The sequence below is a fragment of the Oncorhynchus mykiss genome, chromosome 27 (genome assembly GCF_013265735.2).
Source record: "Oncorhynchus mykiss isolate Arlee chromosome 27, USDA_OmykA_1.1, whole genome shotgun sequence".
NCBI lineage: Eukaryota > Metazoa > Chordata > Actinopteri > Salmoniformes > Salmonidae > Oncorhynchus > Oncorhynchus mykiss.
In genome coordinates, this window is record NC_048591.1 from 4,828,332 (window position 1) to 4,842,959 (window position 14,628).

Genomic DNA, 14,628 nt, shown 5'->3' on the forward strand with positions numbered 1-14,628 from the left:
AGCAAGCAATTTTAGATATTTTTTTATTTTACCTTTATTTAACTAGGCAAGTCAGTTAAGAACAAATTCTTATTTTCAATGACTGCCTAGGAACAGTGGGTTAAGAATGACAGAATGAGAGATTTTTTAAATATATTTTTTTACCTTGTCAGCTCAGGGATTTGATCTTGCAACCTTTCAGTTACTAGTCCAACGCTCTAACCACGAGACTAACCGCCACCCCCAATGTCTTCCAATCTTTAGTGGAGTAATATTATCAAATGATTATTCCGGTTGAAAAATTTGAGATTGGATGAGGTTTCATTCCGATGGACTTTTCTTTACCCCTGTTTGCATGTCCATGTTTCTTACTCTGTATTTCACCTTTTGGCTTGCCTTTTTGTGTTGCATGATTCCTATTTCCTAACAATGATATCCCCAAATAGTTTAAGCTCCATCATCTTTAACGTGATCTAAATGAATTGGCTGTTTTTTGGGGTTTAAGTCAATTGTCTCAGTGCTAGTCTCAAGACATGATCTTAACAACAGAGTGTACTTGAGATTGGATTTGGGTTTGGATAGAATACTACCATTTTAACTCTATTGTCACAGACTGTCATTACAAGCAGAGGCATATATTTTTTTGTAGTGTAAAATAATTGTGCAAAGAAATTTGCGCTAAGGAGGTGATTATTTAACTAGAGTTGAGTGAACTGAGCAATACATAAATAGTCGGCTCTTTGTAACACCCATTGAAGAAAAGTTTCAAATAAAATCACGCTGCCAGCTTGAGTTGACAGCTTTGCACACTCTTGGCATTCTCTCAACCAGCTTCATGAGGTAGCCACCTGGAATGCATTTCAATTAACAGGTGTGCCTTTATTAAAAGTACATTTGTGGAATTTCTTTCCTTTTAATGCTTTTGAGCAAGTCCGTTGTGTTGTGACAAGATTGGGACTCACCATGGTGGAGTTTAGTCAGCTAGCCAACGGCACTTGCTGCACTGGTGGCCTATTTGTGGGTGCTTTTCCAAAGCCTATGCTAGATACTGAAGTGAGTGTAATTGGCTCCAATTAGTGTAATTTCCTCAATATCAGGAGTTGAGAAATAAAGTTGGCATCATTAGAAAGAATGTTATATTTTCTATACTGTAGTTTTGTAATTATTTTTTATATTTTTTCTTTGAGGACCCCCTGCAGTTGAATACCCCTGCAGCACAGTACAGTAAAGTAGATATGTACAGTACATTATACTGTACTCTACTCTAGTGGGTGAGAATGCTTATTACCGTACATTTATTTTGGCAGGGTGTCATATTGAGACAATTTTTCAAATGAGCCATGCGTGGTACAAACACACACATCAGTACAAAACAAAATAAAATACTACATTACAAAACTAGATCATAAACTAACACAATCTTCACATAGAGCGTTCCCCATTGTTTTAAATCCCCTAAAGGGCAACATGCATTCAAGCCTGAGCCTCCCCTGAAACACATTACACATCTGTGGAGCATAAAAACCAAAAGCAGCTCTCCCTAAATCAGAAGCCACCCTTGGAACCTATAGCACCATCTAATCTTGTGCTCTTGTATTGTTTTGACCTTGACGAGTGTTGTCAGATACATCCGAAGTTTCTGCCAGAGCGCTTTGTAAATAAACTAAAGGGAACGCTGCTCTCCTCTTACATAAAGAGATGCCCAACCCACCTTTTGATACAATACACAGTGGTGAGTTCTAAAATGATCACTAGAAATGAGTCTAAGGGCACAATGGAAAACAGCATCTAGAAGTTGTAAGTGTGGAAGCTGCTACGTGCATGTAGATTATATCCCCGTAATCTAAAACAGACAAAAGTGGTCTGGACAACTTCCTTACTATTATCAAAAGACAGACATGCTCTACTGCTGTAAAATAATCAAATTTTGATCTTGAATTTCTTTACCAGCTCAAACATTTAATTTCAAATGGCAATTTATCATCTAGGCAGATATCAAGATATTTACAAGAGGGAACTCGTTCAATTTGTGTTCTGTTCAGGCTAGTAAATTCAAGGTTGCTTAAGTCTAAGTTATGGGACCTAGAAAATAGCATGTATTTTGTTTGGTACTAACTAAGATCTAAGAGTGACTTCTGTAGCACTTGGAAATCAGACTGCAATTGTGAAAAGTATTGGTGTTGCAGACCAAGTCAAAAAATAATAGTTAATGTCAAGCCCTACATAATGTAAAAATGTTTTTAAAAGTGTCATGCAATGTAGGCATACAATGAACATCGCATATAGGCTACTGTATATAGAAATCCAAAGCTATTTTCATGTGAAAATGTTATGGGATTTGCTCCATTGGTTTTGTTGGTAGGCCTACATTATGCTCAAATAGCCACAATAGCCTATTGGCTACTGTCTAAAACTGTAAGGGTACAGCCTAAGTGTTCACTATAAACGCGCACCGGAAGTTGCACAGAATTCTCACAATGTTCATCTTTCCGCTCACAAGACCTAAAATTTGCTCAGTGCCCTAAAACATTTTAGGGAACATTGGTCCCCACTCTTATGGCGTGCCAGCACATAAGCTGCCTTTCATACTTTTGGAATATTTCCCGATGTTAAATTTTAAAATGTGGGTTATTGAGCCAGCAATGAGGGGTGCTGAAGGGTAGGCGGTAGGTGTTATAGTAAGTGTCAGTAAGGGCCGGGAGAGGAGAAAAAGTGGATTTTGACAGTCTTGCTTTGACTACTAGAAAGATAACAGTTATGAGCTGAACATAACAGTATGCCAGTGGAAGGGAGGACAGCAGGTGACCCAACTGTGGTTTGTAACCACTATGATTTCCCATTGTAGCTAATTCAACTGCAGTAATTCCATTACAGTTTTTTCTGTAATTCTGTTACCGATTTGGAATCAGAAATTCTGTGTTTTAACAAACTTTATCAGTAAAATCACTAACTAATTGGTAGGTCTATCTTGTTATTTTTGTGCACTTTCATTATCCTCCCCCCTCATGATGTAGTTGATTAGAAAATATCTTAAAGATATTGTGGGTTTTCCGTAATGGAATTTGAAGGCACAAGGCAATGTTTCTTAAACTTACAGAATGCAAAAACTTTCTCCAAAACTAAATTGAATTGTTGATATTAGTTGGCAGGGGTCTTCAACATTATTGTGTTTTGATGTATTTCTAATACCCTTTAAGACTTTTTATGTTAGATGTTGTCTTAGACCCCTTTTCCATCTGTTTGACCAGAAATCAAGCTTTTGCTTATTCCATTTTTAGGATGGGAAATGGTTGAAAAATGTATATATGCCTTCATTTCACAAAAATATAGAATCTTAGCTTTCATTTGACAGCCAACTTGATATGCCCCTATGAACTTCACGTGTTGGTGTTCATGGCTCCTTTTAGATGGAAATGCCCAGATGCTAGCTACATTTGTTGATGATGTAAGCATCCTTGAAATATCATGTAAGCTATTACTTTTACAAATTGTATATATGTCGTCATCAATAAAACGTCACAATAAGATGCAGAGTGTTCAATTTGCCTGCTGGGGGGGGGCAAGGAAACTCCCAGCTCTGATAAAACCATTGACAACTGCGTGCTGTTTTCAAGGGATTGTTAAAGAAATGTTAACTATTTGGTTGTACTATCATCACCTATTGAAGAGCAGAGTCAGAATAAAAAATGCCTGATTATTCCATGAAAAACTAGTTGTCACATTAGCTCTATCAGAGTTCTACAGCAAGCAACTACATGCATTTCATGATTAGTAAACATCAATTGATCATCTCATTTCAGATACGTGAGGGCAACATCACGACATCTCTCAATATTGGCCACCATTATTTGGATGTTTGAGTGATATAAAATAAAAGTGAACTATACCTGACAAGTATAAGTGGTTTAGGTTCATTTCCCATCCTTGTGGGCTCTACCTGTCAAGCAGCAGAAGGGTGCATTTTCCTATGTACTGTTAGCTGATAATGTTTACTTTGCAAGCTACCGGTAGAAACGTTGTACGGTTGGCTAAACATAGTGGTAAGTAGACCTAACGTACTTTTCTCCAACCAATGTAGGCCTACCTAGCGAATTTACTTAACATCCCTTTTTCAACATTGTTTTTAAGAGTGTTTAGTCACGCTTGCTGCTGACAGACATGATGGGCTACATTGATTGATGGACCATGTCAAGTTGGCTAGCTAGCTAATAACATCACGTCAATATGGCTAATTAAACAAGCTAACTTTCAGGAGATGAACTAGACGGTTATATCCAAATATTGTTTGATTTGCTTTCTATCTATAGTGATGATGAGAATAGTCCAACTGACAATTTTACCAGAACGAGGACTTGCCCACGACTAGCTCTTTCCAGAAGCCTAATCTCTTGATGAAGCATGCAAAATAACACATGTTGTTTGCTTAGCTAGCTAGCTACATGCCAAATGGATAGGCTACCCTCATGTAGCTGAAATTGCATGATCACGTGTTTACGGTTCATGAAAAACATGCAGTTAGTTACTGGCTATATAACTCTGATAGTTCCTACTATGCTCTTCGAGGGGTTATGATATTACAACCAAATAGTTAACAATGTAGTTGTCAATGGTTTAGTGGGGCTGGGGGTATCCTTGACCCCCAGCATCCAAATCGGACACTGCACCGTATTGTCTTTTTAAAAAATATATATATATATTGATGACAAGCTATGAAATCTATGCTGTTTTTAAATTTGGTTCCAATCCTGTGATAGGCCTACATTTCAACTGGTGTAATTAACACATGTAGGTGTAGTCAAACGTAATGTCTACCTAGCAGCTACCTATTTCATTCATACTCAGACAGCTACACTCCTGTCATTCTATCCCATTATTTATTAGCTAATGTTTTATTTAGATTTCTCCCTCCACAGTGTTTTCTCCTATAATTTTCTTTCTTTTTATTTGTCTCTTTTTTTTCCTTTTTGCGCTGGTTGTTGTTCTGTTGGGTGTTGTGTTGCTCTGCCTGCCCGCCTGCATTCTGGTGGGCCAGACGTTCTGGTGCAGAAGAGTGACTGTGTTCTAGTGGAGGGGAAGCCCGAGTCCTGTGGTAAGCTGCTCCTGGTTGGTGTCGCTAGCTGCCTGCCTCTCTGCTGGCTGTTTCTCTTGCCCTCTCTCTCTCTCTCACACTCACACTCTCTCACTCTGTCCCCCTCTGCTCCTCCCGATTCAAAACCCTCCCCCAGCCTGGAGCTTATATCTCGCCTGACCAAGCCTCTTGAATGTCATGAGCATGGCTCTCCCCTACAAGACCCAGGCAAGCACAGCCTGCCTGTTGGAAGAGCTCAGAGGGCACAGTGCTCGTTTTCCCACTCCCTGACCCTCTCCAGCCCAGTTAATTACTACCTCATTGCCCTCCAAACACCTGTCTTCCCTCATCTCACAGTACAAGAGGTCTAGGTGTGTGTGCGCATCAAGCATGCACGTGTTCATGTGTGTGTCCCTGTTTCAATGATGCTTTGTGTGGTTTTGATTGCAGTGCCTTGACATCTCAACCCTCTACATACACTGTTCTACTAACTCTCCACTCGCTAACAGCAGTGTGTACATTAGCCTACAGATTTCAAGAACTCTCTGCACTTATTTGACCCTAACCTTTACAGTGACCAATGAGTGCAGTGGTTGTCTTAATTTGAATCCTTCACCCTCGGTTCACGGTGTTGTTCTTTCGGCCTGCTACCTCTCCTTTCACAGGACACCATTGGGTGTCTGGGTTCACCTACCAAACTGGCCTTCGTCGAACTGAATCTGAGGCCCCTGTTTGTGAAATCATTGTTCTCTCTCTGTCCTGCGAAGGGCTTGTCCAGCGATGTGTGATCATTCAGAAAGATGAGAATGGCTTTGGGCTGACGGTGAGCGGAGACAACCCAGTGTTTGTGCAGCTCGTCAAGGAAGGTAAGGTCGCACACACACACACACACACACACACACACACACACACACACACACACACAATGGAAATAGCCATGGTCTTTGCCTTCACTTACTTTTCATCCTCAATAGTCTCAGGGCCAAATCTTAGCATCAGATCATCAGCCAAATACTGGTAAAAAAAAAAAATCAGGAACTAACCAGGAAGTTAGTTTGAGCCTCTGGTGTACTGCCATGTCATCTGTGTGAGAGATGGGAATTCTAACAGGCCCTGAATCCAAGGCAGCTCTTGTCTTTTCCCTTATAGAGGCTGATGTGTGCGTAGTGAGCTGCACACATTAGAGGGAGAGAAGCTTGGGGTCTCAATGTGTGTGTATTCTTATGGATGGGCTTGGTAATGTTTCTCCCAGTTGAAGTTACGAAGGCTGTTGTCTATGCTGCAGATACAAGTGGTGTAGGCTACTTTTCAGTATCCCATACACAGCCCAAAGGTGTTAACATACAGTATTGCATTTATATACAAGTTTACGCTAGATTACTCCTTTCAGTCACATTTCTGTTTCCCCACACTTTCAATGTTACATTTAAGATGGTTTAAAATACCTGTATATTCTTTGTGACAGGGCTATATTACAGTTCCCCATATAACGCAGTAGTGTGACATGGTAGGAATTTCTGCCTGCTTGCCTAAGCTGTACAAAGCCGCACTGGTGTTTATGTTGACGGCACGGGCACTCATTTCTGGTGCCACCTATGTCTCGGTTGTCTCCGGACCCTATAATATTCCTCTGAATCCTATCCCATAATGAACCCTCTCTCTGACTCCTAAAGCCCTATGTCTGGGGAGGAGCAGCCTAATGGGCTCCTTCAGCACCACACAACCACTGTGATGGTTAGGGGCCCGGAGTTCCTCCCGATTAGGTCTGGAAAAACTCAGGCCCCAAGTTATGGTGTACGATATGTTACGATATACGATGTACTTCGATAGGGCAAACAGTGGTATTGTAATGGGTATATTGGGCGTTGTTCATCTTATACACTGTTATTTTTCCCTCCTAAAGGGTTGTTCTGTGTTTTCCTGACTCTCGTCCCCTCTGTTTCCTAGATGGCGCTGCAGAGCGTGCGGGTGTACAGACAGGTGACCGGATCATCAAGGTACACTAATCTATACAGTTGCGGCCAAATATATTGGCACCCTTGCACTTTTCTTAAATAACTCCTATTCTCAAATAAGTTTGCTGTTTCAGCTCTTGCCATAGGTTACAGATGTGATTTAGATCTGGACTTTTCATTGGCTACTCCAGAATAGTCCAATGTTTCTTCCTGATCCATTCCCAGAGTGCTTTTGTGTTTGGGTTTTTTGTCTGGCTGGAAGACCCACAACCACGTTTGGACCACAGGGTTGAACATTGCACTCCAAAACACTTTGATAATCGGCTCATTTCATGACATCACAGGGTAGGATTAAAAGTAAAAAATAAATAAATAATAATAATAGATTTTCAAAAGCTGCAACGAGTTTTCAGCCCAAGGGAAGGGTATTTTCCTCCTCCTCACTTAGAAATGTGCCGTTTTCACACGTTGACACTGGTATTATGCTGCAGATAATAAAAATGAGTTAGAAAATTGGCGGAGTTGCCCTTTTTAAGTTGAAATTGGTTCTGCAATGTTGAAAATCCAATAACAAGATATTGTTATTGTTACTGATCACGACCCAGGTGCCTTGTTGCCATCTCGACATAGTCTCCAGTCACAGCTTGTTTTGTGAACCGAGGCTTCTAGCCAAAACACCAGCTCCACAATGCCACCTGCTGGTTGGATTAGATCCTATAAAAAAACACAAAAACCTAAACATTGCTGTCACTGGGGTGTGTGCGAAGAGGGGTGGATGAATGAAATACTGAATTGACATTAGGCTGGACAGGACATTAACTCATTTGATTTCCAAGCAGCGTTGAATGAATTTTCTCACTATGACTGTTTTACTTCATTCCAGGTGAACGGGACCCTAGTAACACATTCAAACCACGTGGAAGTAGTCAAGCTCATCAAATGTAAGCATTGTAAAGTTTTATTGTTCGTAATTGACACCGGAAATTCATTGCCTGGTTCCTATTTGTGCTGTATTTCCAACTAATATTTTTGTCGTGGTTGTTCCAAAGACCATGGAAGTTGCTAATACAGCACAAACAGATCTGGGACCAGGCTAGGAAAGTCATGCAATGATAATCAGATTTAGGCCTAGTATTCCGAATACACCTTTTATTAACCATATCTCCGTATCCGTCTTATTTCTTCAGCGGGCTCCTATGTGGCCCTCACAGTGTTGGGCCGACCCCCTGGGTTGCCCCAGATCCCCCTATCGGAGAGCGAGGCTAAGCTGGGGTTCCCGGGGCCCCAGGCTGGGTCGTCCCCTGTCTCCTCTCCAAGCGCTCCTGGACAGCCAACGGGGGAGCGCCCATACAGCCCCCATGACCGCATCACCTCTCCTCTACCGATATGGGTATGAGAGCGCCTCCTCCTCAACTTTTACTGTCTTCTGAGATGCATTCCTCCTTTGTGCTCCATCTTCTCCATGTCATCCCTCTTTGCCTGTCTGTCCTCAGTGTTTGTTTCCATAGTTTATGTTTGTCTGTTCACTAAAACTCTGTTGTCCTCCCTTGCTATTTCACTTCATTTCTTCTACTGTGTGTTTGGTTCCATGTCCTGATCAAGCGCTGTTTGTCTCCTTCCCATTGTGCAGGAAGAGAACAACAGCGTACACAGCCAAAAGGTGGACATCCTGCAGAAGATGTTGTCCAAGGAGCAACAAGATTTGCAGGTGAGCATTCTATCTGATGTAGGAGAAACCATCTCTTTTAGTATTTGGGCATATGCTAAATTCAGGGCCCATGTTCATGAAGTGTCTCTGAGTAGGGGTGCTGATCTAGTCTAAAGTAGGAGTGCTGATTTTAGTTTAGCCTTTTAGATTATAATGACTATGAATTCATGGAGACCTGATCCTAGATCACCACTCCTACCCGAGACAGTGAATATATACGGGTCCTAGTCTATGAATTGGTTTTGAGAGACTGCTCACTCTGGACATACGAGGTCAAATACTGTCAAGAAAAGCAATGTTTTGTAGTTGGATGAGGTTACATTTTGAAGCATGTGAAGTCATGGTCTTTGTCCTAGAATTGTATTCGAATAGGTTTTGAGACGTTCAGAACAACACTGGTGTGTGGCTTGTTGATAACTGACTATAAGAACTTTTCCTGTGGTTTTGTACTAGAACAGTCACTTTAGCAGACAGCCACTCAGAAGAGAACCAGTCAACCCCACCACCTCCCCTCCAATAATTCTCTCTTGTGCTTCACAGAGCCACATTACCCACTCCACTAATCACACTTTACTGCTGCTACGTGTGTAAACACGACAGGGCCAGGACAGTATAGCCACAGCAAGTGTGTTGAGAAACACCTTTGAAAAGGAGTGCAAGTCTATACCATTCAAAGTCCAAAATACTTTTATGGACTTGGCTACTTTGGATTCCAATGACGTCTGACTGAGTGTCTCTGCCGCCCTTCCTCCTTCTCTCCCTCCCTACAGGCAATGAAGGAGGAGTACAGCAGGAATCCGACGCCAAAACTACTGAAGGACATCCAGGAAGCCAAGAAGCACATTCCACAGCTGCAGTGGCAGCTCAGTAAGGCCACTGGAGGAGCACAGGTAACTTGCATCCCTCCCAAATATTTTTTCTTCTTCTTCATATTATACAGTGCATTCGGGAGTTGACCGTGCATGTTGACCGTGCATGTCAGAGCAAAAACCATGCCATGAGGTCGAAGGAATTGTCTGTAGAGCTCCGAGACAGGATTGTGTCGAGGCACAGATCTGGGGAAGGGTACCAAGCATTGAAGGTCCCCAAGAGCACAGTGGCCTCCGTCATTCTTAAATGGTAGAAGTTTGGAACCACAAAGACTCTTCCTAGAGCTGGCAGTCTGGCCAAACTGATCAATCAGTGGAGAAGGGCCTTGGTCCGGGAGGTGATCAATAACCTGATGGTCACTGACAGAGGTCCAGAGTTCCTCTATGGAGATGGGAGAACCTTCCAGAAGGACAACTGTGTCTGCAGCACTCTACCAATCAGGCCTTTAAGGTACAGTGGCCAGACGGAAGCCACTCCTCAGTAAAAGGCACATGACAGCCCGCTTGGAGTTTGCCAAAAGGCACCTAAAGGATTCTGACCATGAGAAACTGATGAAACTCTTTGGCCTGAATGCTAAGCGTCACGTCTGGAGGAAACCGGGCACCATCTCTACGGTGAAGAATGGTGGTGGCAGCATCATGCTGTGGGGATGTTTTTCAGCGGCAGGGACTGGGAGACTAGTCAGGATCGAGGGAAAGATGAACAGAGCAAAGTACAGAGAGATCCTTGATGAAAACCTGCTCCAGAGCGCTCACGACCTCAGACTGAGGTGAAGGGTAACCTTCCAACAGGACAACGATCCTAAGCACACAACCAAGACAACGCAGGAGTGGATTCTGGCTATTGTAATATGTAGTATTAATAACTAATAGCTAGTGTGAGAATCTGTGGTTTTCTGTGAGTGCCATAATCAGTCCAATGAGTTTTCCCGGACTATGTAACCTTACCAGGGCAAACTTCTGCCCTAAGCAATGATATTTATAGGTAGTTGATCTGTGCATGTTCTGCTCCATTTCTGTAGACTGTGTGTGTTGAAATCATGACAATATAGATGTATGCTCAATGCTTAGTCAGACAAGATACTTGTTGGTTTTCGCTTTCAATTATGGGGAATATTTATATTTTCTGCGTGTGTCTGACTGTGATATCATTCTAAGGATGCTCTGCAATTGGGTGACGGAGATGACGGTAGCATGGTGGACATGGACCACACCCCTTCCTCCAGGGGAGACAGTAGCAATGACCTCTCGTGGAGCAGCAGTACCATGTCCCCTGTAAGTGTTACTTTCAGTTTTGAACCCAGCAGACAGTACGCTACAACCCAAACCCGCAACCCACTGCTGTGTCCCAAACAAGTGTTTGTTATTGGACCGGTCCAGATAATCCCTCCCTGTTTCAGCTGAGTTTCTTCCATTTGTTTCCTAATGAACACCGCCCAGGTCTAGCTAGATGAATGTTTGATAGCTTACCAAACGTTATCCTTTTGCAGGTTCTCCGCAGTTTTGCACCTGCTTCCCCGGAGAGCCTGTGCCAAAGAGACATGTTGTCCTACCACAGCCCAAAGAGCACGCCCCGAGACAGCTTCAACTCCTGCCACTCCCCCGACCCAGAAGACACTCCAGACCTGGTGAGATCGAGACCTGGCTCATGTTCATTTGGGCATGCAACTGAAAACACTTAAATGTTTTGCCACGTAAAACCAAAATGAGCGTTTCTAATTGGACTTGTCCAGGTAGTCCCTCCCTGTTTCAGTCAATTTTCTTCCATTTGGTGTCTAATGAACATGACCCATGCCCTGCAGATGTGGAGCCAACTTCATTAAACACCCCTTTGATGGTATATGAGGTTGTTAGCTACCTCAGAGAACGGAGCAGTCAACGCTCAATGAGTGCGAGATCTAAGGGCTGTGTTCCTCCTCTCCCCACCCCTCCAGGACTCGCTGTCCCCCTCTGCTGTAAACAGCCCTTCCTCACGCTTCGTCTCCCAGATCATTGGAGCTGAGGACGACTACTTTGACTCTGATCAAGAACAGGTAGGCCCTAAATACATCCAAAATAAGGTGAAAAATAGAACTTCTTTGCATTCTGGCCTATCGACCCAAACGTTTGTTTTTTAACATTCATTACAAACACTGTGAAGCATACCAGGGTGCTGGAGTTTTTTTGTCCAGATTTCTCTCCCCCTTAAAGGGTGAAAGACTGACAAGCCTCACTGAGGATTTTCTAATGGGGTTAAGCTAGCTCGTAACACACTCTGACACACACACACACTGTGTGTATCTCAGGTCAATGGCCAGTGCAGCTGTTTCCAGAGCATGGAGCTGCTCAAGTCCAGACCTGCCCACCTGGCAGCTTTCCTGCATCACGTTGTCTCGCAGTTTGACCCTGCACCGCTGGTAAGAGTCCCTACACACACACACACACACACACACACACACACACACTCACACACTCACACACTCACCCTCACCTGACCATGTTTGTGTTGACCAGTTACAGACAACAATAGAAGTTTATAAAAAAAATATATATATATACAGGGATGTCAGTGCAGTGCTGACACAGACATGATGGTGTAGAACGTGTTTGTGTCACCTCTCATTGATCATGTGAAATGTTTCTCTCCAGCTCTGCTACCTCTTCGCTGACCTGTGCAAGCAAACTAACTCCAAAGAAACCAGACGGGTGTTCATGGACTTCCACAACTTCTTCATTGACCGGGGAGCTGTGAGTTGAGTTGAACTAACCTAGTTCCGGGCACACATTCACCAAGAGTCTCAGAGTAGAAGTGCTGATCTAAGATCATGTAACTCATATTTAGTATGCTATAAAAGGATAAATTGATCCTAGATCAGTGCTCCTATTCGGAGACTATTTATGAATACGGCGCCCTGTAGTCTCAAGTGGCTTTCATCCACAGTCACTACATGATCCCAGCTAGCTTTTATCCAAACTGCAGGCCCAAGCCAGCACAGACTTGCACAGTGCACTGTTGTTATTAAACAAACCCCACAGCGCTGTGGCAGAAGTCATGGACTCCCCCACACCAGTTGTGATTAAACACCTACATCCCCTGACAGTGTTGGTATGATATGCAACACTAGTGTTACCATAGAGCAGTGTGTTTGTTTGATTGGTTTATTCTGTCAGGAGTCCCCTCTCCCTGCAGTAATACATTTCTCCTCAGCTGGAGCCGTCATTTCTCTCATCCACTGTTCTGTTGACTCCCAATGCAATATATTGTAGTGCCTAAGACTGCAGTACTTGAGGGACCCAGAGATTTTCTTCTGTAGTTTGTTTTCTCATACACTACTAACATACACACACGGCATACATTTAGGACTTCTTCTGCACTTGTCATTTTACTCTTTTTGTTAAATGTCAAGTATTTTTACTCTAGTGATTCTGTTAGCCACATATAAACAAGTCTGGCTTTGTCAATGCCCATCTACATGTGATTTATTTTCATACAGAATTTAAAAGTAGCTGTTCCCGAGTCCATCTCCTCTGACCTTGGTGAGTATTTGTGACTTTGCTTTCATTTCCATTAGTTTCCCTGGCTGACAAATCCATGCCAAGTCACATCTGGGTATATGGAGGAATTACCATTGTTATCTAATGGAATGCCAAATAGAGCCGACTCAAGTTTCCTTACTTCAACGGTGTACTAGCAGCATTATCACAAAGCCTCAAAATGTGTGGTTGGTTGTTTAACCAATCTAACGAAAAACAAAAAAATTGTCAGACTTCAGTCACCCAAGTCATAGACTGTTCCCTCTGATACCGCGCGGCAAGCGGTACCGGAGCACCAAGTCTAGGACCAAAAGGCTCCCTAACAGCATCTACCCCCAAGCCATAAGACTGCTGAACAAGTAATCAAAAGGCCACCCAGACTATTTACAATGCTGCTACTCGCTGTTTATCATCTATGCATAGTCACTTTACAAATGACCTCAACTAACATGTACCAGTACCCCTGTATATAGCCTTGTTATTGTTATGTACATTTCTTGTTACTTTTTGTTTGATTCGATTTTTACTCTAGTTTTTGTAGTAAATATTTTATTAACTCTATTTCTTGAACTGTGTTGTTGTAAGTAAGCGTTTCACGGTGAGGTCTACACCGGTTGTATTCGGACCATGTGACAAATAAACTGTTATTTGATTTAATACTACTATCCCACATCAGTTGTTGAGAAATCAAAGCTTAAGCTGTATTTTGTGTCAACCTTCTTCCTATCTGTGTTGTTGTGCGGTGGCTGTGCAGACCGGCGGAGGACGGAGCTGATCCCCGAGGAGCAGAACAGACAGTTAGTCCAGATGATGCAGGACACCCTGCTCCCTGACATCCAGAGGAACCTGGAGGACTTCAGGTCAGTCACCTTGCTCGTGCTCTTCCAAAATGGCTGCCTTTGCCATTGGTGTGTACAGATGTGTTAGTCATATGTAAAGATAGACGCAAGTGAGTCTTGCATGTAGACAGTGTAACTGTTTGTCTTTCTAAACGTTAAGTTATTATAATCCTGTTATAAGTATGCGACGTATGAAGTATGATGTAAGCATGTTTATAAGTCAACATACTGTAAGTGGGATCTGACACCGTGGTTTGTGGGGTGTGCAGGCAGAAGCGCAGTATGGGCCTAACCCTGGCTGAGGGGGAACTGGCCCGGCTGGACACTGAGCGCGTCAGAGACCGGGTAGCACTGGAGAGAGAACGCTCCTGTGCTGAAAACATCATCACCAAGATCGAGGATGTCCTGTTAGTAGCAACACTCACAGCTTTGTTTCTTAATGTAGAAGTTCTTTAACATTCATTTTACTTGCTGACACATTTTAATTGAGGCTGATAATATATTGATTGGAAGTCTACACCTTCTGTCTAATTGTTTAAAATTCTTTTTGAACTCTGACATGTTAAAATCATTTTCTGTGTAATGTAATTTGTTCTAATGGAATTGCTTGACATATTTTAGGTTGACAACCCAATCCACAGAGGAGGAGAAATGGTGAGGGGATTCTCTTTTGTTTATCCATTGGAAAGAACAGATA

The 14,628-nt window shown here is 42.7% G+C and overlaps 1 protein-coding gene across 9 annotated transcripts in view; it reads left to right on the top strand.

The window, feature by feature from the left end:
• Nucleotides 1-14,628, top strand: part of LOC110507382 (rho guanine nucleotide exchange factor 12) — a 68,415-nt gene that overhangs the window by 38,158 nt on the left and 15,629 nt on the right. For 4 of the 9 annotated variants that reach the window (XM_036965126.1, XM_036965124.1, XM_036965123.1 and 1 more), the window contains 17 exons: nucleotides 3,387-3,446; nucleotides 5,012-5,068; nucleotides 5,815-5,913; nucleotides 6,995-7,044; nucleotides 7,886-7,943; nucleotides 8,190-8,392; nucleotides 8,633-8,710; nucleotides 9,481-9,600; nucleotides 10,738-10,854; nucleotides 11,070-11,207; nucleotides 11,514-11,612; nucleotides 11,865-11,975; nucleotides 12,208-12,306; nucleotides 13,053-13,095; nucleotides 13,847-13,952; nucleotides 14,201-14,338; nucleotides 14,553-14,585. In XM_036965126.1, coding sequence (XP_036821021.1) covers nucleotides 3,387-3,446; nucleotides 5,012-5,068; nucleotides 5,815-5,913; nucleotides 6,995-7,044; nucleotides 7,886-7,943; nucleotides 8,190-8,392; nucleotides 8,633-8,710; nucleotides 9,481-9,600; nucleotides 10,738-10,854; nucleotides 11,070-11,207; nucleotides 11,514-11,612; nucleotides 11,865-11,975; nucleotides 12,208-12,306; nucleotides 13,053-13,095; nucleotides 13,847-13,952; nucleotides 14,201-14,338; nucleotides 14,553-14,585 — 1,609 coding nt within the window. Of the gene's footprint in view, nucleotides 1-3,386; nucleotides 3,447-3,550; nucleotides 4,020-5,011; nucleotides 5,069-5,814; nucleotides 5,914-6,994; nucleotides 7,045-7,885; nucleotides 7,944-8,189; nucleotides 8,393-8,632; nucleotides 8,711-9,480; nucleotides 9,601-10,737; nucleotides 10,855-11,069; nucleotides 11,208-11,513; nucleotides 11,613-11,864; nucleotides 11,976-12,207; nucleotides 12,307-13,052; nucleotides 13,096-13,846; nucleotides 13,953-14,200; nucleotides 14,339-14,552; nucleotides 14,586-14,628 lie in introns of those variants that run through there. The other 5 variants (XM_036965128.1, XM_021587336.2, XM_021587338.2 and 2 more) reach the window with 3 other exon arrangements.